Source organism: Tachysurus vachellii, chromosome 17 (assembly GCF_030014155.1).
Source record: "Tachysurus vachellii isolate PV-2020 chromosome 17, HZAU_Pvac_v1, whole genome shotgun sequence".
NCBI classification, from domain to species: Eukaryota; Metazoa; Chordata; class Actinopteri; order Siluriformes; family Bagridae; genus Tachysurus; species Tachysurus vachellii.
The window spans coordinates 9941242-9968796 of NC_083476.1; the positions used below are offsets into that span (position 1 = coordinate 9941242).

General features: G+C 37.4%; 1 protein-coding gene across 5 annotated transcripts in view; it reads left to right on the forward strand.

Annotated features, from left to right (window-relative positions):
* Positions 1-27555, forward strand: part of dacha (dachshund a) — a 109638-nt gene that overhangs the window by 4091 nt on the left and 77992 nt on the right. The window contains exon 1 of one of the 5 annotated variants that reach the window (XM_060890931.1): positions 473-538. The exons of the other annotated variants lie outside the window; for them this stretch is intronic. Coding sequence (XP_060746914.1) covers positions 534-538 — 5 coding nt within the window. The 5' untranslated portion in view covers positions 473-533. Of the gene's footprint in view, positions 1-472; positions 539-27555 lie in introns of those variants that run through there. 5 annotated transcript variants of the gene reach the window in all.

The following is a 27555-nucleotide window of genomic DNA, read 5'->3' on the forward strand; positions in this document are numbered from 1 at the left end:
GCGGCTCTATCGCGCGCTTCTATAGTATATTGTTATACATATTGTTGTTATATATTGTATAATCCACGCGTGTGTCCATGCATGATTTCCTGAACAAAAGGCAAAGCAGTTTTTCATGCAAAGAAACTTTAGCAGCACTACGGTTGTGGCCATAGCTTTACTTTTACGCGCACCTTATTATGCTCATATTATCGGTTTGTATTCGATTTGCCTTTAGAAGCTTTTAATTCAAAACTTAAGCATGAAATAATTTAATATAAAAAGACTAAAATCCACCCTCCGATCTTTTTGAAGCGAACATTCTGATATCAACGCCCTTTCTCCGCGTTACATTTATGGCACTGCATTGTAAAAGCAAAGGTTGAAATACTTTGATATTTTATGAGCAAAGGTGGGGGTGGGGTGGATGGGGTTAGTTACCCCCCCTGTCATCATAACCCAGCCTGTGACCACGCGAGCCCTCATTAATGTTCTAAGACGCAAAGCTTTAAACTGGTCATGCGCGTAAACGAGCAATTACTGTTCCAGATAACATGCGGTAAGTGAGTGACAAACGCGCCGCACGCGTCTCCGGCGCGCACCGTGAAGTGTAGTCCGTGTGTTACAGCCGGGAGAGGGACTGGATGCATTACATGGGTTTTAAATGGCATTTTTAAATTTCCTAAAAGCAGCTAAAGTATCTGCTACGAGTACATTTTAAGGTTGTAACCCGTTAAACTCACATAAGCCAATTCATATTAGTTTACAGAATTAATTTCTGTGGCTACTGATTATTATGTTTCAAGATTATTAACTTAAAATTACCTTTAAGGTAAGAACATTACTGTAACACGTGGTTGGCTGTTTTCTAGCTTTCTACTGATTGCTAGTTTTTATTATGGGACATTTATAATTATAGTAATTATAGGGTTTTATAATAATCATTAAAAATTTATAGTTTCATTCAAAGATAAAAAAAACTAAATTAACATTATACATAAATGTAAATAAGCCACCATTTATGATAGATTTGTAATTGTCGGAGCAGTGCTGTTGGAACATTAATGAACACACATTCTATGCTAAAAGAAAATTGGTATTTCTCTGGTCTTTCATGATACTCATGGGACAAAAAAGAGACCCATTTGTTAACATGAACATTGTTTAGGCATATAATGGCATGTGCAGTATGCTCACATCAAGCCAAGAGCCATACATTTTCACAACAATCATTTATTAATTGTAGGTAGCTTCACTACTGTATCAGCAGGCACTTAACTGTTAGGAACAATGTGAAAGTATTGCATGCATAATGTTAAATGATTTGCATTCAGAACTGTTGACTGACCTCTAGTGTTTTTGAGGTGGCATTTGGAAAGCTTGTTTTGATTTTATGTCATGTGTTGTGAGAAATGACAGGGGACAGGGGATTGCAGAGTGTGCCAGTTTTGTATCTTGGGTGTGTTGCTTTGTGATTCAGGAAGAGAAGTTAAATGTGACAGATGGAGAAGACTTTTCAAGCAAGATGGAAAATGACACCTCTGCCACTCACTGCAGGAGAGTGTTTGAGGAGGCCTGCCAGAGCCACTGGTGTCATTTTGACTTTGAGTCTCCTTCCTGAGCTTAATGACACATCTGCACCCGGCCTATATTTATTACAGTCATGTAGAATAAAATTGATTGTCTCCTAAAATTAATTTTTGCTTTGCCTGAAGCACTGCTTTAATGGAGGACACTGGGCTCCATGCAGGAGTATACTGTTTAATCACATTAATATCACAGCCCCTAGGACAGCTAAGATAATTGTACAAACGAACACAGAAATATGCAACTTTTATGATGGAATTATGCAAATGACTTATCTTAAGCCCTTCTGAGCACTAATCATCTAATTAGGGCTGATCTTTTAAATTGTTATTTTTTGTATGGTGATTCAGAGAAGAAGCAGGGAGCATAAAATTGAAAATGACACCAAAATCAGTGTTATGCTGAAGCAAGCTCTGGAGTAGATGATTAGGAGACGTTTAAAGGACTTGAGATATAAACAACCTTTAATGGCTGCTTTTTTCAAAATATTTCTTTTCCCCCCCTTATGTTAATCACAGTTTTGACACTAAGCTTTGATATGTGGGAAGAGACGGAAGCTTTTCATGGGGGGGAACTCAATCCGAATATTAGAACAGTTTACATATGCTGAATTACTTTCATATGTTAATGGTAATATATGCGTTATTTCATGTACAAGTTTCTTGAGCTGGTGGTTTATATCACATAATCAGATAGGTGCTCAGTATCCCAGTTACATGGATGAATATTTCATGACAGCCTGTGCTCCATAGCTACCTGTGCGCATAGCAGCTGTCAGAGGTCTTTGGCAGAACGGTCTGGTATATTAAGCCAGTGAGTGGAGGTTACGGTAGTAAATTGAAGTTACAAGTGAGCCTTGGTACATTTACACAGCCTTGGTGTGGTGAAAAAATTAGCAGTTGGTGAGGTCTGAGAAAATGATGACCTTTGCCAGGCTACAATAATTTTGTGTTCTTTCTGAATAGAGATCAGAATTGCCACTGAAATCACATTAAATCAGAATTGCCACTGTGATCGAATTATATTAATCTAATATGAATATGAATATTAATACCTCTGCGTGTGTGTGTCTCTGTTTATCAGGGCAACTTAAAACTTCAAAGGCAAATTTATGAAACTGAAACCATGATAGTGACTTTTGTCTGAGACCAAATTGACTAAAGGTTAAAACCTGCATTAGAAGTCACATAGTTGCTTAAAATATATTATAACCATGCCAGTTGTTGGAACACTGGTTTTCAAACAGAACACTAAAAAATAATCATAGAATTAAATAATTTGATGTAAATGTAAATGAGACAGAAAGAGAAAATCTGTGTGTGTATGTGTGTGTAAATCCCTGGGTATTCAGTGACATCATGGTCAGATCTGGTGCTCTAGATGGATCTGTGAAGAATTCATTCTGCCAGTGCTTGCCCTGGGCAACCTGGGTTATATTTTACACACACACACACACACACACACAGACACACACACACACACACACACACACACACACACACACACACACACACACACACACGCTTAAATTTAAACCTACCATCAGCCTCAACAACTACATAAGGAAAACTTTTAGGGCTTATTTTATTTGTTTACTTATTTTTTTAAATAAAAGTTGCAGGATTTTTCATTTGAAATATGTTATTTGTAAATACAAGATTTTTTCTCTGAAGAGTTTGGGTATGGGGGGCACGGTGGCTTAGTGGTTAGCACGTTCGCCTCACACCTCCAGAGTTGGGGGTTCGATTCCCGCCTCCGTCTTGTGTGTGTGGAGTTTGCATGTTCTCCCCGTGCCTCGGGGGTTTCCTCTGGGTACTCCGGTTTCCTCCCCCGGTACAAAGACATGCATGGTAGGTTGATTGGCATCTCTGGAAAATTGTCCGTAGTGTGTGAGTGCGTGAGTGAATGAGAGTGTGTGTGTGTGCCCTGCGATGGGTTGGCACTCCGTCCAGGGTGTATTCTGCCTTGATGCCCGATGACGCCTGAGATAGGCACAGGCTCCCCGTGACCCGAGGTAGTTCGGATACGTAAGTGGTAGAAAATGAGTGAGAGAGTGAGAGTTTGGATATAGATAAGGTGTGTGTGTGTGGTATGAGAGAAAAAAAAGAATTATGCATACAGAATTTACTAAAAAAAAGTGCATTTAAAGGACAGTCAGGGTATTCACCTTTAATTTTTTGCTACTTTATTTTATTAATATTGGGGAGGATGTGGGCAGCTTAAGTGGGAAGGTAGCACTGTTAAACTTTTGTTATCAAAATAATCCATCTTCCAGGATCCTCCCTCTACTCTCTGGTCTCTCTTTCTTTACTTCTCTGCCTTTCTCATCTTCATTCCTTATGAGTCCATTACAAGGTAGTGCACAAGCTTCTATTTGCTGTTGTTTGGTTGTCATTGGGCTCTGTTAGAAAATAAATTTGTCGGCTTGTATTTTGCTTTCATAAAAGCCAAAAATTCACGGTTTAAAGCAAATTGTATGGACTCATCCTCGATAAAATAATGACTGCAGATGTACCGAAATTTTCACCATGATTTCAGGACTTGATGAGTTGATGAGGCTGACCTGCCCACTGAATGGTTTTAATTACCCCACACGAGTTCTTCTGTATCTGGATGTTGATTTGTGAATGCTTCAGTGTGGGTGTAAACGAGCTCCCTGTCTTTTACTTTATGTATTTTGTGCATGATCCTGTGGTTAGTTTGTGTGTGTGTGTGTTTGTGTGTGTGTGTATGTGTGTGTTTTTGTGTGTGTGTGCGTGTGTGTGTGCATGTGTGTGTTTTTGTGTGTGTGTGTGTGCGCGTGTGTGTGTTTGTGTGTGTAAACAAAAAACATTTCTAAGAAAATCTTCAGTTTTGGAATTAAAGATGAATTTGAAAAAAATGAAACGATCAATATTAATTGATAATACAAATAGTTGGGAATGAACCTTATTATTGATTAGATGTCTTGAAAAAATGTATGCTTCCTGTCAACATCACTGAGACTTTGAAATAAGGAATACAGATTGTGGATGCTGCAGCATAGGGTTGCATTCTATAGCCCAAAAGTCAGAAATAGAGGAACACTTTTATCATGTAAACTGATGTAAATGTGAGCTCACCTAGCTGGCACAGCAGTACGACTGACATACATGAACATCTTAATGAACACAGCAGAAGATGACAGCTCAACATTGTAATTTATCCATGGCTAAAATATGACTAAACATTAGGCCTCAGCAGAAAACCTTTAGTATTAGCCAGCTTATTTCACTGAAACAATTAAAATGACTTGAAACTAAATTCAGTAAATAGAGATTTGTAAAGCCTGTTTTTGAAGTCAACCTTCTATACACCTGTACTGTAGTAAATATTTAAATGCACAACTATAATCTAATGTAACCTTTGACAATAGCTTAGGCTTGCACTAAAAATAAAGGAGCATTGTGTAAGAGCATAGAATGTGTTTTGTAGGATCAGCCAAGTGCTGCAACACTTCTGAGGGCATTCACACACACACTTTCTGCACAGTGCTAGCACAATACCACACCTCCTGAGCATGCAGTAGCCTGTGAGCTCAGGTATTTTGAATAAAACACTGACCAATTTTGAATAAAAAATAAAAATGAATGCTCATTATTATCAGACAAATAATTAGATTTTCTTGATTAATCAAACTCAGAACAATTAATGAATTATTAATTAATCAAAAAAGTTGTTAGTTAGCCTTAATCAGTTTTGCTTTACCTTTAAGATGCTCTGCCAAAGAAATAAGGATCAGCATAGATCCTGCACTCGCAAACACGCCACCTCTGTAAAAAAAAAAAAACACACTAAAATGCAGGTTGTTTAGTCCCATTAGGTTACATTATGAGTTTCTTATTGCATGTATGTGTACCTTAGGGTAAGACTAATTTTAATTGTCTCTCAAGGGGAGAACCCTACAACTGAGTGTTTCCCAATCAGAAAGAACACCAATGAAGCAAAAAATGCCTCAAGAAGAACCCTTAAAGATGAGGCATACAAACGTTCTGTAGCACGACTGCTACTTAAAAAACTTCTTACAAAAAACTTCTTTTTTGTTTTATACACTTTAAACATTCTATACCTTTCTGTTCCAAACAGTCCCTTTTTTTCCAAACACTTCATGTTAAATGCATAACATGATCCATCTCTTTAATGTCTCACTATGTTAGAAAATCAATATGTGCATCTGAGTGTCTGTCTGTGTCTCTGTGTATGACGAGCAATGATGTGTGTGAACAAGACATATATAAATAGAGATAGCGTTGGGTTTATGTTCATACATGTTTGTGTGAATGTCACCGTGTGTATCTATGTGTGTTAATAATTAAAACTATTCCCTATGCTCCTCAGACTCAGACACACTCAGGTCTTATTACATGCAATTTAATTCACCCTGTGATAGGCTGTTTGAGGCTTTGAAGAACAAAGTATGGCTCTTGAGCATCAAATGCACAACACTGTCTCTTGGCCACTGCCACAGTATAATTCTCCTCCTGTAGTTTGTCTGCTTTCCCAAGGTGCCTCACTGGAAGATTGGAGTGTGAGGGATGGCAGGCTCATGCTGTCTCCTGGTTCCATTGAGGCTTGCTGGTAATGGCTGGGTCAGAGGCCTTTTTTGATGTTTTATTGAAAGATCACCACAGCCATCCCTACTTTTGCTTGCCTGTAAATCAGGATCCTCTGTGACAGAGCGGAGTATGGTTTATGTCAAGTAGGAGCAAGAAAGACTCAGCTATCTATCACTCCCTCCCCCTTCTGCGTATTACATATAGTCAACCACAGTCTAGGTACAGCATCTGTTCATCCAAGTTTTGTTGTGCACAGTTTAATTTGCCTTTCACTTTGTATATACATGTATTTGTATTTTTGTTTTTGTGTCCATTTCAGCAGAATAAAGCTCCCTTTGTCACACTGAACTGCTGAGGCAGCACAAACCATCTTCTTCACTTCTTGTACTCTGTACATCTGTTAATGAGTGAGTTGATGTAGTTGAACATTTACTTAATAAATATGTCAGACTTTTACCGCTCTCTTTGCTCTCATCCTCCCTCGCTCCCTCCCTATGGTCTTCTCCTCCGTGTCGGATGTTTCTCAGGGCTCGCTGCGAAATAGCAATTAGTTTTAGATTTACACCACAACGACAGACACTGGTATATAAGTAGAGGTTAAACACACAATTTACATATTAATTTCATGATTCATTTAATCAATGATTTATGTGGATATAGATTGCTTTTAATCTGCCACTCTGAGGCACCGTTCTCACGCGTTTCTCTCTCTTACTCTGCTCACCAAGCATGACAGAATAGAGTGATGTGTAGGAGCACTCACTCTGTCCCTTCTTCCCTCCATCTCTCTCTATCTCACTGTCTCCTCTCTCAGCTGTACAGTGACTTTGAGAAGAATGCAAGTCAAACAGTCCTCCTAAGTGGTTTAATTTTTCAGTGCGTGCACCGATCCTGACACTCTTTCCGAACACTACCATATCTTTTCGCACTCTCTCTTCTTTGGGTTTCTCTCTCTTTCCCTGGTTAAAGGCATGCTAATGAGAGCAATAGCAATGGTGATTTGTGGTACTGGTTGGATGTTTATAACAGATTGCTCATATGAAGGCTAGCACAGGCTTAATTGAATTGTGATTAAGACATGTTTACTCGTTTTGAACAGCTCATTGCTGGAGAGAACAAGGGAATATGTGCAGGAAGAAATCATGGAAGATGCACTGGTGACATTTGGCTGTATAATATTTTATATTTTAATATTTAATGGAAAGGTATTGGAAAGCTATTAGACCCTAAATTATTTTGTGGTGACAACCTGTGTCCATTCCAGAGATTAAATATAATATAATGATTCTAATTATGATCATTATAATATCATAATGATATATTATGATTATAAGTAACCACTAACATTTTTGCATCCTATATATATATATATATATATATATATATATATATATATATATATATATATATATATATATATATATATATATATATATACACACACACAAACACACACAAAATGTAAGCATAAAACATTATTGTGCTTAATGGTATTTATGAATTACCTGATTTGTGCAGTTCAACAACCATCTGATTCTTTTGTAGTGCCATGGTTTTTACAAATAATAATAATGATCTAATTCTAAAATTAAATTGGACATGTTTAACTGCTAAAGAATTTTATATGACAATATGACAAGAACAACAATTTGTGTTTCTTTAAAAAATCCCTTAAAGGTATCAATAATTGTTGTATTTTCAGAGAAGGTCCTGTAGAAAGATTTGATTGATTTAAGTGATTGATTTAATTTGATTGATTTAAGTGTGATATTATATTATATTTGAAATTTACATACAGTATGATGGTAATTATTTTATTGTAGCTTTTTGAAAGAGTCATACAGTAAAGATTACAACTCATCTTGGCACAGAAGGAACAAACTGAAATGATTTATTAGAGTTGACATCAATAAGTCAATGCAGGGTTAGAGAGAGCAGAGAGAAGCAGAGAGAGAGAAAGTGAAAGACATTAAGAAAAAGAGAAAGCCAAATAGAAAGAGATGTACGGTGCAGAAAGGTGTGTGATAACTGCTCATCCCGTGGAAGGTAAATAATAGGCTTTAATTATTTGTTTGTGGAGCTGTTGAAAGCCTGGGCCGATATTATCACTAGAACTCCACAGCTGCTATGATGTGTGGCTGTGAATGTTAAAGGTGTTAATGGAGTTGTGTGTGTATGTGCATCTTTGTTTTATCAGCTCCTGGCAAAGGCACAGTAGACAGAAGACAGGTAATAGGGCCTTGTTAGCCTTGCTTCCCACACCATCTATTTTATAGTGTTCCTCTAGTTGACTGATTCAACTGATAGTGTGTATTATAATTAGCACAAAATCACATTTTTGTATGAGCTTCTCTACATTGAATATGCTTTTCTAAGAAGACAAAAAATTATGTGATGTGTAAAAAAAATGTACAGTGTCAAAATGATCAGAACACATTATTTTAAGAATATTCTAACAGAATGGTCTCATAATTACAAATTTGCAAGAATTGATTAATCTTGTGAGTTATATGTATACACATATATAAAATACCATAACAGTGTACCATAACATATGTATATTTAAGTGTCTCTGATCACAAATCATTTTGCTTTGAGCTTGCTGCCAGGATGGCACACACTCATGTTGGCATGAGGACAGCGGGGGTTTGAGGAGAGACATTCATGAGCCTCTCACCTGCCTTAAAGCTCAGCTGTGGATCGTCTCAGAATCATAGCCACTACTGGCCTTTTACAAGCTCTCTATAACCCATAACACAAGCATTGGTCCATACGTGTGGGTGTGCATGCACTTTTTGCAATGCTTGTCGTCAGACTTGTGTTTGTGTCACAGAAGCATGCTCCACAACCACTCCAGCTCATTAATTTTCTCCTCAAAGTTTCCTGCAGCTGGCCCTGGCACAGTATGTGTGTGTGAGTGTGTGTGTGTGTGTCTGTGTATCTTTACTATGCTGGGGCTGTCTTGTGCATTTGGATTAGGAGGGAGAGTAAAGCTTCCTAATAACTCAATAGGCAATTTCCAAATTCATAGACAATACACACAGCCTACAAAATCAAGACTTGTTCTTCTGACACACATTTATTCTCTTTCAACTTGCCTGCATTGTCAAGGTTGTGCTTATAAAGAACATTGGTATTATAAACATATGTACATGTGGCCACCCTGATATATTCTGAGCAGAACATTTTATGTTTGTCTGGTGTGTAAATGGAAGTGTGTGGCAAAACAGTATGGCAAGGAAGCGGGTCAGGGTTAGAGTGTGCGCAAGGTCACATTTAAAACACATCGGGGTTCGGAAGGGGCCATAAATCAGCTGCTGCATATGGCTGCCCTCTGTGCTGCCTGATTTAACACCTGCACCCAGACCTTCCTTGTCAGGCCTGCCGTTCTTTATTACTATGGCTTGGCTTGCTATGGCACTCCATCCCCCCCTCTTCACCACTGCAAATAGAGTTCACCTTTAAAAAAGGCAGCAGTAACTCTCTGTCCTCTCTTCTTCTGTCACTGGCATGCTCTTTCCTAGCTCTCTGTCTTCTTTTCCACCCCCACTGATTAGATCAGAGTTCAGGGAGTGGTCAGGTTTTTTGGAAACAGAAAACAGGGGAAATACAGGGGTTGTGATTTAGTAATGGCTTTGCTACGTGTTGAAGAGGTAATAGGATATGGGCGCATGGAGTGTGGCTGTTGTGACTGTATTGCACAGCTTGATATGTGTTAAAATACATTACTGTTGTTGTGGCTGATATTTTATGACCTGACTAACAATGTGGAAACTTTGCTCTTATAAAAAAGGGCTTAATAAATACATTTTATTTTATTTTTGGCGTTATCATATCTTAAAGAAACTAGTCATAAGTTTTATGGTCACAATTTTGGGGTCACTGCTGTGAGCAGGTGCAACATCTTCCATCTTGCATGACAAATCAGGACCGCAATGATTAGAGAATGTATAATAATGGTGCTCACCGGAGGTTGAGCTTCTGCTCTTTTGTCATGTATAATAGAATCTTTCCTTTAATTTCTCCAGGGCGGAGGGGCCTGAGGGGCCCTTGAGGGGACATAGCTGTATATTACAGAGTAAAGTACAAAATGATGGAAAGTGGATGATGTGTAATATTAAAAGGAGTCGGAATAAGCAAAATGAGTTAAAAGCTTAGTGATAGGCTATTCTTCTCCTATTCTTTTTAGGCTAATTTAGGCTTTTCAAAGACTGATGGACATGGCTAAAGGCGGTGCAGGTTCTGCTTTATTCAGGAGTTGTTATTGAAGGTATAAGTGCATTTCCTTTTTGTCATGCTGACTGATTCATTTGTGGATCAGAGTTTTATGTCAACTTACTGACAGGATATTTATTCTCAGAGTTTGGTGGCTCCTTACAAAATCCCTAAGCTAAGCCCTTTAGCATAGCTCTTGAACATGCTAATCACAATCACAAACAAAAGGCATTGTCAAATCACGTTAACATCTCACACAAAGTGCTTTTTTTTCTGTGTGTGTGTTCCTCACGGTCTGCCTTAATAGCAGCCTTGGCGGCTTTGGAAATAAATCGCAAACAATTTGGCCACCCTGTCATAATGCGAAGGCGCTTGTCAGCAGGTTCTCAAGTACAGAGAAGGAGAGTTTAATTATAATGTGAGACGCGTGGCTCGCGCCTCCCACTGATTGGCAGGTAGCCTACTCGCCCCGCCCAATCCTGAGAGGAGAAGAATGTGGAAGTAGTTTGATGGCTAGCACCTCGACGGCCCACGCTTTGTTCTTATGAGCTTGAAAAGAGCGAATGCGAATATTCCTGTCAGAGACTCACCGCCTCTTCTGTCAAACTATGTGCCATTTTTGCTGCTAAAAACACACTTCTTAGCATTGTTAGACTTTTTTCCCTTCATAACTATTTCCACAATAGTTCTCAAAGTGATGAGTAGCTATTATTTGCCTACTAATACTGACACATAATTGGACAGTGTCCGCCAAAATCTGTGCTGTTAGGCAACAGCATTGTCAGAACAGCGAATGGGTTATGAGATTAATTTCCTTCAGGACATTGTGAGGTTGTCATTCAAAAAGTACTCATAAATTGTTTTTCAAGCAAGATGAAAGTTTTTTGTCACCTCAAAGCAGTTTAAAATGTTCTTTTAAATAAAGCAGCTCCAGGAGGGCAACAGCCCAAAAGATTTTTATCACTTACCAACTAGGAAAAATTAGAAAATTCTAAAATAAAATTGTTTTACAATTGTTTAATATATAGGTTGCAATTTCACAATAAAGGTGGAAACATTTGTGACATGATTAATCCTGGTTTCATTTTTTATACATCACAAAAACCTGCCATTTTAGTCTAAGGGTGTGTAAATGTTTTCTATTCACTGTAATTGTAGTTGTTGAATAATTAATAAAGGTTACTGAATATAAAAAGTTTTAAGATGAATCAGTGTTCAGAATTTTTAAGGAGGTATACAACAGCAGAAATTCACCGAACAAAACACCTTAATGTTGAAAGTGTGTGAGAACCACAGAGCAATAAACCCGATGAGGTGCATTTGTGTGTGCAGATGTATAACAGAGAATACACATAAACACGCACACCCTGTATATATAGCCAACATTCCACACATCCACTTATGACTCTCCTGCTTTCAATGTGACACTTTCTGTACTTCTCTCTGTCCCACTGCATCCATAAAAACATATTACACCCATAGCCCTGTATACCCTCGATGCTCCTTTCCTTGTGTGTTTTGCGTTTTTGTCCTGCTCTCAGTGTCCTAACTCTTGCATGATCCTATTTTTTTTTTAAGATTCCTATTTATTTTTGGATTCAGCTATAGTACTTGAACACTTGCATCAAACTCATCTGGCAACCCAATTGAGACCTCCAGCCATGAAAAGCAACCATTAATGTAATTTCTTGAAAAAGTCCTGATTTAGCAGGCAATTGACATATGCCAGCATGCCGTTATCAGCGCGCATATGATATGAAAATGACTTTCTTATGACGTGGCGCAGCATGTTATTAAATTGATTACACACATGATCGGACCAATTTTATGCTTCATCGTGTGTGCCCTGTCTCTTTCTCTCTCTCTCCCCCTCTTTCCTCTTCTCGAGTGCAGAGCCTCACACATATACTAAATAGCTCTCATGGTAACAGAACATAGATTAGGCAGAAAAGTGATCAAAAGTCAACTTTAAGCAACTTTTAGTAACTAATCATTTTTACCATGCACATCACATTTAATTAAAATGTGTTTAATATAATTTTACTTACAGCAATTGTAGAACGTCTGAAATTTTTTTTTGTTTTTCATTTTCTTTTTAAAGACATTTGCTGGATTTCATTTTTTTAACTTCACTGCCACTGAATTCTGCAACAGTATGAACAATTTCATATATATTTAATATACATTCACTCTAATAATAACAATTATACATGTTAATATTTTTCAGAATATGATACTAGACTTTTCAAAACGGCATTCTTACACAATACAGCGCAATGTTGAGTCAATGTAGTTACAGAGTTATTAGTTAAAAGAAATGGCTAGAACTGCTTGAAAATAGACAGATGATTGTTTTTGTAAGTTGACATTTTTATTAACATATTTATTATTTTAATATACTTTTGTATTATGTAATTATCTATATTGCAAAGCTCATATTTCAGTGTATTATCATTTTTCATTTCAATTTGTACATCCTGAACCTAAAACAGTGACCATCAGTGATTAGGATATGGTCATAATGATATCAGCTGATAAATATTTCATTTTGATGGGGGTTACTGCCACCTGCTAATGGTGATAATAACACAAACACACACACACTCACACACACATACACACACACACACACATCCATTTCTACAATGCATGCTGTTCATAAGAAATTGCTGCATTGCATTTAGCACAGCAGGATTCTGTCTTTCATAAAACGTGCACCTTGACATTTGGTCCTCCTTAATACACCTCTTTGTCACAATCGCCGATGTAATTGTCTTCTGCAGAGTGCCTTGCTTTTAATTAAAGTGAGTGGTATGCTATGACAGAAATGATTTATTACACACACTCTGCTACCAACACACACACAGGCGCTCACACACACACACACACACACACGCACACACACACCTCTGACTGTGAGTCTACACACACAGGGCAAATTAATTACACCAAATCAAATTACACAGCAGCACCAAATCACGCTGTCTGTCTGCATGTGCCGTGGCAGCACCAACAAGGAGTTTATTAAAAAAAATCTCAGAAAAAAGAGACAGAGAAGCAGAAGAGTCAGGATAGGAAGGAAATAAAAGACTGAACGAGAGATTAAGTAGAGTGTGATTAGTCATTAAATAAAGAAGTTAATTATGGAATGGTGTGTATTTGTGCATGTGCTTGTTTGTATATTCTGGATCTAAGGTACAAAAAATGCTCTTCACTTCATCATAACTGTTTGATTAATGCATTCAGCTATTTGCTTTTGAAAAAAATCCAAGCTTTGTTTCACTTATGATTGTGGTCTTAAATTGCCATGTAGTGTTTTCTTTGGCAGATGGAAAAATTGCTAAGATATTTAATAGGACATTTAAACAGTCCTCAGAAACAGAGTTCTGTTCTTTGTTAGATTTTACTGCCTCCACCTATGCTTTTCCTGAAGAGTAATGACCTTATCCTTTCCTTATTCTCATTATAGAGAGCGACTCTTTCTAGGCCTTTTCCTGCTCCAACAACATTAATAAAATAGATCCATGCACCAGGAACCCAGACAGAAAATATTAAATAGTTTAATTGTCTTAAGTGACCTAAATGAGACTGGATGCTTCCCTTCAGCTGGTTTTGGATTGATTACAGGATAAAAAAAAATCCTTTTTTCATTGGGCTTAAATGTACTTATTTCTTTTTATCTCTATTCAAGGAAAGAACATTTACATTATTAAATAATACAGAGAAACATCCGGATTTTTCACCCAAACTTATAAAAGTTAATTAATTGTTTCATCCTCCGTGCTTGGGAGGAAGAGGCTTAGAAAAATGATTACAGCACTAAGGGAAAGTCTGTTTTAAACTGTGGTGCTTTACACAAAAATACCCTGACATGTAGTAGGTTGGATTACAGCTAGTTTTGGGTCAGTGATGCTGAACTGACAGTGAAATGCTACATTTTGGGTAGGTGTGGAAAACTACATTCAAACATTCATGATAACACTCAGTAGACTGTATGACTACACACAGTGATTTTTTTTTTCCCATAAACTTCATCCTCACTCATACTGAGGCTCTCTTGTTACAGACTGAAAGATACACTCTTTTTGGGCACTCCTGTGATTTTAATTAAGTAGAGGTCATAGAGGTGTACGGTCCACCTCCCACGTTTAAAGGAATTTAATCTGTAGTCACACACATGCAGACACATGCTGTACCTCTCTGTGTGTTTGTGTGTGAATAAGTCCTTCAGGTTATAAGTCATGTCATTCACAACCGTGACCCATCACGGCCCAGGGTATTATGTGTGTGTGTGTTTATGTTTTTGAATAAATAAATAAATAAATAAATAAATAAACAAACAAACAAACAGATACATAAATGTACCACATTACAATGTAACGCACAAAATAATAATTAAAAAAGAAAAAGATTATAATAATTATAACTAATCTAATTATAACTATAATAAGAAACAGAAAGATAGGAAAACACTTTTTTATAGACATTTATAGACATTTTATAGAAATTTATAGACATTGAGCTTAGTCAGAGGTCGAAATTCCAGTGAAAATCAGTGTAACCTTTTTCTTTTTTTCCCGAAACTTTTCTATTAGTTTTTCCTTTGTCGCATTAAAGCTAAGAAACATCTTGGTTATGTATGTATGTATTTATTTATTTATTTTTACATAACAAAAAAAAAGAAGTGGAAAATTTTTATTTGTAATGTATCCTAAAGAGAAATAAGAATTTTCTTTGTTTTTGCTTTGCCATTGCCATGGGTGATTGTGTATAAGTCGATGGAACAAAAACTTAATTCTTGAACATTATTAAATAAACAAAAAATGAAGTGTACAATAGGACAAATACTTTCTTAATACACTGTGTATAAAGAGATTGTAATAAATTGAGTAATAAATTGTATTCATTTCCTAAAGAAAAAAGCACAAATGCTACAAGCCACAAAAACATTGATGAATTATTCACTGTATACAGATTACATGTTTCAAGATTTTAAACATTTTATTAGATTTTGTAAAGCATGTATTGACTGGTGAGGTCATAACACCTATGGATTTTTTTTTTGCTTACACCATTGAGGATGCAGGATTAATTAAAAATGAAGGCGGCTGTATGAATGCAACTTCGAGGTAATTATTTGAGCTTTGTGCTGACACCATCACCACCGAGACTCATGTCTTGTTTATATGCTCGGTACATCAGGTATTCTTCATTTACTCTACAGTTTATTGTTGATCACTGTTTAGCAGTTTACTGCTGAGTCTAACAGTGTAACAGAATTTTGAAGAAGGTGAGAGAGAAAAGAGAAAGAAGAGAGAGAAGGGAGTATTATTAAAATCTCCTGAACAAATACAAGGTAATTGGCTAGGGGCAGCAGGGTAATAGGCTTGTTCAAAGTCAAGGGATAAAGGGGGAAAGGAAAAAAAGGACCCAGAGACAGAAAAGATAGGGGGGATGTTAATATTGCACTATTGGTCAAAAAGTATGATGACACAGCAAGAGCAGAAGGCATGCAGAGTAGATGACAGAGAGAGGGGAAGTTGGATAAAGGTAAATAAGCATATTATTAATGGAAAATTGTTAGCATGAATTCTCTTACTGGTTAATATATTAAAGGAGCAAAGGTAGTGGAAAGTAAACAGTGTTTTTGTGCTGAAGTGTCACTACTGGAGAAGAAGAGAGGGATAAAGTTTTAAATAATATCCATCTGAATAAGGACTGAATTCTTGTGAGGAGGTCAGTGGCTCCTTGGCGCTGGTGGAGATGTCCCATAAAATAATTACTTAACACTGAATAAATAAAAAAAGAGATCTCACAGACATGCACTTCTGAGTCAGCAAAGACATCTAGTGTTCACCTGCCTATGCTCACACATGCTCACACACACACACACACACACACAGGCACACACACAGGCACACACACTCACACACACAGGCACACACACTCACACACACACACACTCACAGGCACACACACACACACACACACTCACAGGCACACACACTCACACACGCAGGCACACACAAACTCACTCACACACACACAGGCACACACACCTAGTGTTACCTGCTCATACACACATGCTCACACACACAGACACACACACGCACACACACGCACACACACACCTAGTGCTCACTTGCCTCTGCTCATACACACATGCTCACACAGACATACACACACAAACACACACACACACCAAGTGCTTACCTGCCTCTGCTAATACACACATGCTCACACAGACACACACGCACACACACCTAGTGCTCACCTGCCTCTGCTCATACACACATGCACACACACTCACACACACACACATACACATACACACACACACACACACACATACACATACACACACACACACACACACACACATACACATACACACGCACACTTACACACACACACAGACACACACACACACCACTCAGTCCACACCAGGCCAAGATTAGCCTAAAAGAAAAGCAGTCTGTATTGTGTTTGACCTCCTATGGTTGAACTGAGAAAAAGAAGATTTGATTAAATGGGGGCCCAGGGTCAAAAGCCCATCTAAACACACATCAGCTCTTAGCATTAATCAAATAAAGCATTAGAAATTTTGACCAGGCCACCTCATCCCACCTCATCTTTTCACACCCACACACAACTTGCTGCGGATCTAATACTCTCTAAGACTGCTTTAAGAGTGAAAGTGAAAGATTATCATTTCTTCACCTTGATCGTTGTTTGTAAAACTAATTATCTTTAAAATTTTAAATATCCGAATGCACTGTCCATCTATGGCAGTGGTGTCCAAGCTTATCCACACTAAGGTGTGGGTGCAGGTTTTCATTCCAACCAAGCAGAAGCCACACCTGATTCCACCTGTTTAATCAGTTGTCCTTGGCTTTTAGTAGACTCTGGTGTGGCTTCTGCTTGGTTGGAATGAAAACCTGCACCAACACCGGCCCTTTGTGGATAAGATTGGACATGGCTGATCTATGGCATATTCTGATACTGTCATAGCATGTTTTGTTTTTAAATGATTCTTCAAACCAGGCATGTATCAGTGGGTTCTCTATCTGGGTTTAGTCTGACCTGAAATAAAACCATATTTTTTCCATATATCTGTACAACCAAAAGAAATATTCTTCTCTGAGCTCTGCCGCGTGTAGTCTATAAAGGCCATGCTGTGTCACCTCAGTCTCACTGTGGATAAATACAAACACATTTAAATATCCAATATTAAAAGTCCAATATTAATATTACATTTTTGTATTGTATTAATCTTTGTATATATGTATTTTTTTTGTATTATGTTTCTTATGCTTTGTAAAGCTGCTTTGAGACAATGTCCATTGTTAAACGTGCTATACAAATAAGTTTAAATTTAATCAAATTAAATTGAACTGTGTAACACTCTTCAAAAATTAATGATGTAATTATTGAATAAATATTATAAAACTTGTATGCTCATTGTGCATGTCATTATTAATTGACTGCTTTTTGTGTCATCAAAAAAAATTTTTGGAATAAAGTCTTTAGAATAAATTTTTTAAGGACACCTTTTTAAAGGGCCCAAGCTTTATAGTGTGTACAGCATATATTAGCATATATTTCTGGAATTTAGCAACTCCAGAAAATAGATATCTGTTGTTGAGCTGTAACATTGTTTTAATTTGGGAAAGGCATCACTGCATTCGAGTAAGCTTGCTTACTCAGTCATGTTAGATAAACGATAGAACGCTATATTGTTATTATTTGTGAATTCCAGCAGCTCCGTTTTTTCAGTGTTTTTCAGCGTTTTTCAGCGTTTCATGGACTGGGTGGTAGTTTGCAAAAAAAAAAACTGCTAAATTATTTCCTGCATTATTAAAATGACTTTATTATTGAGTCAATACAAAACATTTTAAAAAGGCTATGTTTATTAATTATGTAATGTAATTATGTAGGCAATTAATTATGTTTGCTATACACTGAAGGCGGACGAATAGAAGACAATAGTTTGCTTGTATCAGCCTTTTTTTCTGATAATTTCTTCTAGATACGTTAAACAGCTTGGAACGTGATGCCAAGCCTGTTTGAACCCACCCACTTTTGTGGTGTATCTTTTTAGCCAGGTGTGTTCTTTTAGATTGATTTTTAAAGAGTTAATAGCTCTGAATGTCTGCTTTTGGTTTGAGCCATGTGTATCACCTGTGATGACTGTGATCAGAATCATCGCACAAGCATTTGTAATAAAATAAGAAAGCACTGGTGTACTAACAACCACGCATCAAGGAGGTCAGCTAAAGAAAACAACACCAGTTGATGGCAAACATTGTTAAAGCTCTGAAGGAAAACCTAAAAGGGGTAGGGGTGAAGTCATCACAATCCACTGTTTGAAGAAGACTTTGCCAGCAGAAATATAGAGGCCACAACACAAGATGCAAACCTCTTATCAGCAATAGGAATCAGAGATTATAAACAAATGTTCTGGAACAGACTGATCAGACAGACAAGACTGACCTCTACCAAAGTGACAGAAAGGCCAAAGTGTAGACAAAGAAAAGATCTGCTCAAGACCCAAAACACATAAACTCATCGTTTAAGCAAGGTGGACGTAATGTCACGGCTTGGGCTTGAAGGTCTGATCACCTGCTTTTCTGTCTGTCTTTGTTTATTGTTTTTTATACATCTTCCATCTGTTTGTCAGGATGAGAATCTCGAGTCCAGAAAAATAGTTACGAGTGACTGCCCAGTGCAGATGCTTTCTGTTCCAGTGCTCATTTGATTTCTCATGTCAAGTCAGTCACTGTTTTCTAGCGAATCACAAACACAGAGGTCATTTTCAAAATATATGGCAGGGATTAAAATGGGATTCATAAAGTTATGTGGCTTAATGTTTTTCACTTCTCTTTAAGCGGCATTTTTATCTCAGAAAATTAGACAGCTAGCAAAGTACACTTCTTAGCTAAATAATACTAATTTCTCTGGGCATGGTGGTTTATTTGATGGACTCTCTTTTTGGTCTGTTAGAGAGAACATCCTACTGACATGCACAGAAAATCCAGGTACATATACGTTAAAAATTCCTGTAACTCAGTAATATAACCACTATTTTAAATTAAAAAATGTAAATTTCAGACATACTATATTCATCTCCAGAGTTCTTGTTTCCTCGGTCTACCAGCACATAGACACTGTACAATCACATGGTTAAACAGACAATGATTATAGTTTCCTTCTGAAAATCAGGTGATTCTTGAGATCATAGAGATACATGATCCTGGTCCAGCAGCAAATAACCAGAAAATACCAAAAAAAAGCATTTGGGTACTTCTACATTTACAATACATTTAAACACATCTACTACATTTCATTCACTTTGATTTCAATCACGAGTCAGTCACTCTGAATCCAAAAAAGTCAATAAAATTTTCTTATTATTTGTTTTTGGCAAACTCTAATCTGGTCTGGTCTACCTGTTTTTGAGTCTCCGTTTGGATTTACTCTTGAAAAGTCTTATATTGATTTTTGACTTTGACCCTTATGAGTTTACTGTATATATGAGGTAATGGTCACATCTCCAGGGTCGGGGTTCGATTCCTGCCTCCACCTTGTGTGTGTGGAGTTTGCATGTTCTCCCCGTGCCTTGGGGGTTTCCTCCGGGTACTCCGGTTTCCTCCCCCGGTCCAAAGACATGCATGGTAGGTTGATTGGCATCTCTGGAAAATTGTCCCTAGTGTGTGATTGCATGAGTGAATGAGAGTGTGTGTGTGTGTGTGTGTGAGTGTGCCCTGCGATGGGTTGGCACTCCGTCCAGGGTGTATCCTGCCTTGATGCCCGATGACGCCTGAGATAGGCACAGGCTCCCCGTGACCCGAGGTAGTTCGGATAAGCGGTAGAAAATGAATGAATGAATGAGGTAATGGTGAAGTCAGAAATTTTGGAAAAGGGATAAGTAAACAAGAAGTCAAGTCAATGAGAAAAAAGGTACCACCATCATTGGCAGAGTCTGAGAGTTTGACCATTTGTGACAGAATAACCATTATTTTGTGTTGTAATTTGGATTTAATTGTTAAATGGTTTGTGTTATGTTTTTTTTTATAAATTCAGAGACATATGACCTTTATCGGTAGCTAGTAAAATGTTTTCAGATTTAGAAATGACACTCAAAACCCAAAGGAGTTTCTATAAGAATCCCAAACGGCCATTTATGAATTTCCACTGCCCATTTATCTTATGGACTACATAGGGCACAATATGTTAAATGTGGATGCATTTAGGATTCAGCCCTGTTGTGTTGTGGGTTTGTTCTTTTTTTATGTAGTTGTCACCAGGGGAGGGGGGTACTGACTGGATCAGCTAATGCGGGTGAATTATGATGGGGAAAAAACCCTTCAGAAGGCCTGAGAGAAAATGGGAGTCAACCAGAGGAATAATGGCTGGTGTGAGAATCATGCCTGGGGAAATTTGTCTTTCTGTGCTTGCAATTCACTAAACAGTTAAAGATTCACGAGTTGTGTGGGGGTAAAGAAACAGCTCCCTTGGCAATATAAGTGTGGAGCAATTGCTCGAACAACAAGGTTATTCTACAGGACATTATTATGACATCTGTGTGCTAGTTAAACAGCTTGCGGATATGCTGTTAAAAACAGCAACTAATTTAAACTGGCAATAAAACCAGCTTCACCTTTAGTTATTATCTGAAAATATTTATTACAGACAGTTAAGAATGCCTGAAATTAAATGGTTTATGGCCATTTATTTGCATTTGTGAGAGCAAGTGAGGCCCTTGTGGTTATTATGAGTCTGCTGTTTGCTAAAACCAAACTGGAATAATAGAGATAAGAGTATGGTGCAGGAGGAGGGAAATTTCTGCACTCTTGGATAAACAGGGCTCTACAATTTAGGAAGCTTTATTCGTCTCCTACCCCCACCCCAAAAAACCCAGTTTTTATTCAACAGTCAGTGAATCAAACAACAACTGAAAAAAGCCCCCAGAATAGAAGCAGCTGTGGTACAGGCTTGAAAATGCACCACAAAGTAGAATGCAACAGTTTAATTATCTTAGTGGTTAGCTGCTTGATGCAGTAATTGCAGATTTATTACATAGGTGCTTACCTAAAATGATAGTATACATACAAATATTACTTTACCCAGTTACCTGGATGGCACAATAAGTAAATAATCAATTTTGCTCTATCTATCTATCTATCTATCTATCTATCTATCTATCTATCTATCTATCTATCTATCTATCTATCTATCTATCTATCTATCTATCTATCTATCTATCTATCTATCTATCTATCTATCTATCTATCTATCTATTGTGAGATAAAGAAAAACTTGGGTCAGGTGATGAACAATCAGAATGTAAGAAGAAGCCAAACCAAACAAACCAAAAGACAGTAGTAAAATTTGCATACCAGAGTATCATAATCAGTGAAGGTTTGAGGTGTGACCTGTGTTGGGAAATGGAGTTTGATGCAGCCATATTTGTAGGTAGTTGCAGGTATAATTCTGCCTAGTAGTTGGAGTCCCTAACCAATTCCAGCATATTTACCTTCCGTTAGAGAGTCGTTCAAAAATAATATTCAGTTGGAAAAGTTGGAAAGATATACTCTGGTTAACATGTAATTATCATTAACATTTAAAATAAAATTATTATGGAAACACTATTATGGAAGCTATTATGGAATGTTGTTGGAGGAGAATAAAATCACAGATGTTAGTACAAATGCTTGCATTCTAATTAAAAGCTAGGCATAGCATTTCTGAAAAAAGAATCATTTCTGTTAACTAGACCTATGAATTTTAGTCTGTTATATGATTAGACTGTTTGCATTGATGCACATGATATTAAAATAATATTTAATAAAATAATTAATAATTAAAGTAAGTGTTCTTATTTCTTCACTTTTCAGGTAAGGCCAAATGGAGCATGCCAAAAAAAATAGCTTTTTGTTTAATTTACAATATTATTTACTTATAAGGCTTCACATCTGGGCATATGCAAATATATGCTGTTTAACTGTGACAAACAGTACCATCAGAACTGAATTGCAAATATGTCACATCATTTTTCCATTTCTTAATAACAGAAGCCACGCAATCCTTAAACATGTTAAAATGCTCCATGATGAAAGTGCTTTTCAGGATTTTATAGCATATACCTGTGCTTAGTGATGTGCAGACTTTTTAAAATGTGGTGAGTTTGCTTCCAATGCTAGAAAATTACGCTGATGGCAACTTGAATAATTCACTAAACCAAACTATATTTGATATAGTGGTCTTTATGATGGTGATTTTTATGGTGGTCTATCTATGCACTTTTTTCTACTACTCTATGCTGTTAGCATGAATTATGCATGCTGTATTATTTTACACAGGCTTCGGGTAACAGAAGGAGTGTGTGTGTGTGTTTGGGTGGGTGGGTGGGTGGGGGTCTGTGATCTCCTTGGACCTAATTAGGGTGGGGCACAAATGTAGACCCATGAGCGCATAATATGTGGCGCGTGTGACATCAGTACCTACAGGTGGATTGATGGATGGACTGAGTGAATTCACACACTCACATGCACACACACACGCACACACACACACACACACAATATATATATATATATATTATTATATATTATTTTGAACATAAATAAGCCACACATGTCTATAAGCCGCAGGTGCCTACAGGTACATTGAAACAAATTAAAAGGTAGGGTCTCCGATTTTTGAGAAATGCTTAAAAATCAAAATAAAAATCAAAACAAACGTGTAGCCAATGAGCAGAAAGGGTCGGGGCTTGTCAATATGCGGCGGAGAGAGTGTTCAGTGTGCATGTGTGACATTAGCAGAAATCGGTTTTAACATTGACATGGAGGATAAAAACAAAGAAAGAAAGCGAAGAAATGCTAAACGCAGTTACTAGAAAAATGCGGTTGTAGCTGCCTCTCTACATTACTACGATAGAAAAGAGGTGTTATTTATGTAGTAACAGCGTTTAGCTCAGGAGTTATTTACTCGGGAAACTCGAATCTGTGAATATGCGGCCAGCTTCCTGCTCCTTCAGTTCTCTCCAGCGCTGGAAAGCTGATCCTATATTAACATGGGTCCTACTTCTTGCCTTATCGTAAGCCTTTCTTCGCTTTCTTTCTTTGTTTTTATCTGCCATTTCAATGTTAAAACTGAGCACGTCACAGAATATGTTTTTTTGAAAAATGTTTTTTTTTGAAAAATCTGGAAAAAGCCATATATTAGCCATTGTTTAAGCCGTAAGGTTCAAAGCGTGGGAAAAAAGCTGCGGCTCATAGTCTGGAAAATACGGTGTGTGTGTATATATTCATTCATTCATCTTCTACCGCTTATCCGAACTACCTCGGGTCACGGGGAGCCTGTGCCTATCTCAGGCGTCATCGGGCATCAAGGCAGGATACACCCTGGACGGAGTGCCAACCCATCACAGGGCACACACACACACTCATTCACTCACGCACTCACGCACTACGGACAATTTTCCAGAGATGCCAATCAACCTACCATGCATGTTTTTGGACCAGGGGAGGAAACCGGATTACCCGGAGGAAACCCCCGAGGCACGGGGAGAACATGCAAACTCCACACACACAAGGTGGAGGCGGGATGTGTATATATATATATATATATATATATATATATATATATATATATATATATATATATATATATATATATACACATATAGAGAGAGTGAGAGAGAGAGAGTGAGAGAGAGAGAGAGAGAGAGAGAGAGTGTCCATGTCTTGTCCTAAGTCAGTAGGTGAACATTTGGACCAAGCCACTCACATATCTATTGAGCACTTTTTCCCTCCAAGTGTTTCTCTGACCCCAACGTGACCCCTTTCATTATTGACATTCCATCAACATATTTGTTTAAAAAGGAATCAATTACATTCAAATCTCTCAGAAAGCAGGCTCTGCAAGAACAACACAGACTGCCTTATGTTTAGATTGCACAGTCCTGTCTTTTTCACCCTCTTTTCTTCTACCATTCTCTCAAGTTTTGTTTATGAAACATAAAAGTAATTAATGAATGAAGCTTCTTCTTCTTCTTCTTCTTCTTCTTCTTCTTCTTCTTCTTCTTCTTCCTGCTCTTTGTCTTGGCATAATGACTTTAAAAAAACATAATAATAATATGCAAATAACAGTTGTTTTCTCTGAGCAGCAATAGCCTCTAACTCACAATGCACTTCATTGTGTATATGAAGACTGAAATAATTTTGAAATAAGAAAAAATATCTGGGAAAATGAACTTTTGGCCTCTTGGAAAGCAGGTAAACATGAATCTTCTGTTTTTTTATTTGGAGTTTTATCACCAGGGTTGGGGGAATAGAAACACGCTACAATTGTGGTGTTGTTTTCTATTCCACTTATCCCACTCCTCTTGCCGTGTTTGGATAGTAAATCATGTGTGTTTTACAAAATGATGAACTTGTCTGGGGATTTTGGGAGTGAAGCCACGCACATATCCATTACTATGGGGTCAGTGGCAGTTCACAAGCCCTTGACTACTGTGAAAACTGACAAAGCTGGAACTCCATACCTCCTGTACAAAGAAAATCCACTTATATGGAGGATACTATGTGTGGTTGAGACAGTTGTGGCTGTCAAATATTTAGCTGAAATTACATCTCACAATAATGATTATACCTTCATCCCCATACGCTCCATGTGGCTGTCATAGCAATTTAGAACACAAGTGTATATGTTAATTGATTTTCTATTTATGGGGGAGGGGTGTCAAGCACTATTTATAATTACTTTTTCACAGTTTAAAATATAGAGGACATGTTGTGGCTTGCAAGATGAGCTACATTAAAGGCCTGAGTATAGTAGTGTCAGACATTATGCTGCCAAGCTCATTCTCAATTTCTTGATTTTACAGACAGATGAAAATCATTTCCAATGTATCCTTGAAGCCTTTCCGTCCATTCTGGCCATTCTCTTCTGACCCCTTTCATAAATGAGGTGTTTCTATCTTGCGATTACACCTTGCAATTTCAAGTTGTGTTTAAGTAACATCTATATCAGGGGTCACCAACGCGGTGCCCTCGGGCACCTGGTCGCCCTCAAGGAGCACTTAAGGCGCCCGCGAGGCACGTTCTAAAATAGCACTGGTCAAAATATAGCTACGCCTAAAAAAATGTTCTTGCTGTAGTTTTTGAATAAAAACCGCTTGAATTAACGTAGATTTTAAAAAGACGATATTTAATTTAATTTTATTTAATTAAAAAAATTAAAACAAAAATGTTTTATGTATATAACGAACTCTGGCCTTTTCGTCATGTCTGACGTCTGACACAAGGAAGCGGTGCAGCAACGATGAGGAGTTAGTTGTGATTTACCCCCAAAAAATGGCAGAAAAGCGACAGAAAACATACCATTTTCACAGTGTTTGGGAGGAAGAGTTCTTTTTATGTCAGTCAAAGAAAAGTGTGTGTGTCTCATTTGCGGGACGACTGTTGCGACGGCAACGCGGCACAATGTGGCGAGACACTTCAGTCTGCGTCACGAAAGTTTCAATGCTAACTACCCACCCGGCAGCACATTAAGGACAGAAAAAGCCGTTACAAATCCTTTCATGCAAGTGGACATGACATGCACTGCTGAGCAACTAAGTGCTCTGTTCAAATTGGATGCTGGTCAGGTAGAGATAGAAATCCTAACGCTGCAAAATGACCTCCACCTCAAAGCCCATCAGTCTGCATCAAACTTTTGGTGCCTTGTGGACACAGAAAAGTACAGTGGTGTATGCACAGCAGCTATGAAAGTTGCCTGCCTTTTTGGTTCAACCTATCTCTGTGAATCAGCCTTTTCTAACATGAACTTTAACAAGAACTAACACAGAACATGACTTACTGATGCACATTTACAAGACTCACTCAGACTTGCAGTATCAAATTATTCACCAGATTACAGTACAATGGTGAGCAGAATGCAGTGCCAGGCTTCCCACTAACAGACATTTACAGACAAAGAAGAGATAACATGTGTTCATTGAAAACACCATAACATTAAACTAAAAATGGTGCACAGAAATGTGAACATTTTTTGAAAAAGACTAAATTACTTGTGAATATTCCTTCCATCATTGTTGTATAAATCATTGTTAATAATTGTGGAGAATAATTAACATTGACATGTGAGCAGTCTCTTCACCATATTATTATTATTATTATTATTATTATTATTATTATTATTATTATTATTATTATTAAAAAGTGATCTGTGCAATTTTGCTCTTGAGGAAGTTTGTATCAATCCGGTAGCCCTTCGTACTACTCAGTTCCCTTGAAGTAGCCCTCAGTCTTGAAAAGGTTGGTGACCCCTGATCTATATGAATGCCAACGCCCAAGGTTCCAAACAGAATGTTGCCCAGAGCACCACAATGCCTCAAATGCCTTGTTTTCTTTCCATAAGGAGTGTAGAATCCAGTTTAGAATTTTTACTGGAATGGGTTGGCTTGCTGGCACAAGGTTAGCATTGTCACACCACAGATCCACTTTAGAGGCTTCAATTCTGACTTCAGGATATTATTACTAGTGGATAATTTGGTTTCTCCAAAAAACATGCAGACTGGTTATGCTATATTTCCCCTCAGTGTGAATGTGTGTTGGTGCTCTGTGATGGACTGGAGCAGGATAAAGAGGCTAACTTTGGGAAGTGCAATCTTTATGGTATCCATGTGGGACCATACACAACAGCCTAAGTAAAAGGAAAGCCAGAAGGTAACACATGCATTCTGCATATTATTGTTAAATGAATATTCATAGCAGTTGATCCTATATTATATTGAATAAAAATTACATTTAAAAAAAGTTAGGTTTCCCCAAAACTATTTTTATTTAATAATATACATTTATAAATTGTTTATTTATTTAATAATAAACATTTCCCTGTGCTGTGACCATAACCCTGTTTGGATCCATATAACTAGTTATCTACTGGTCACAATGATAAATAAATAATATAAATCTTACAAACCTTCAACCACCCATTCAGGGATATTGAAATTCATATTGAAATTCATGGCACTGAGGCATAGAAATGTTCTTGTGGTGAAATATGGACCATATTGAAGGTGGCACACATTGTCTTCATATAAAGAATTGGCTTTTTTACAAATTGAGAAATGTAGTTACAAAACTTTCTGTAATCATCTTAACGCAGACTATAGCTTCAATATAAGTTTAAA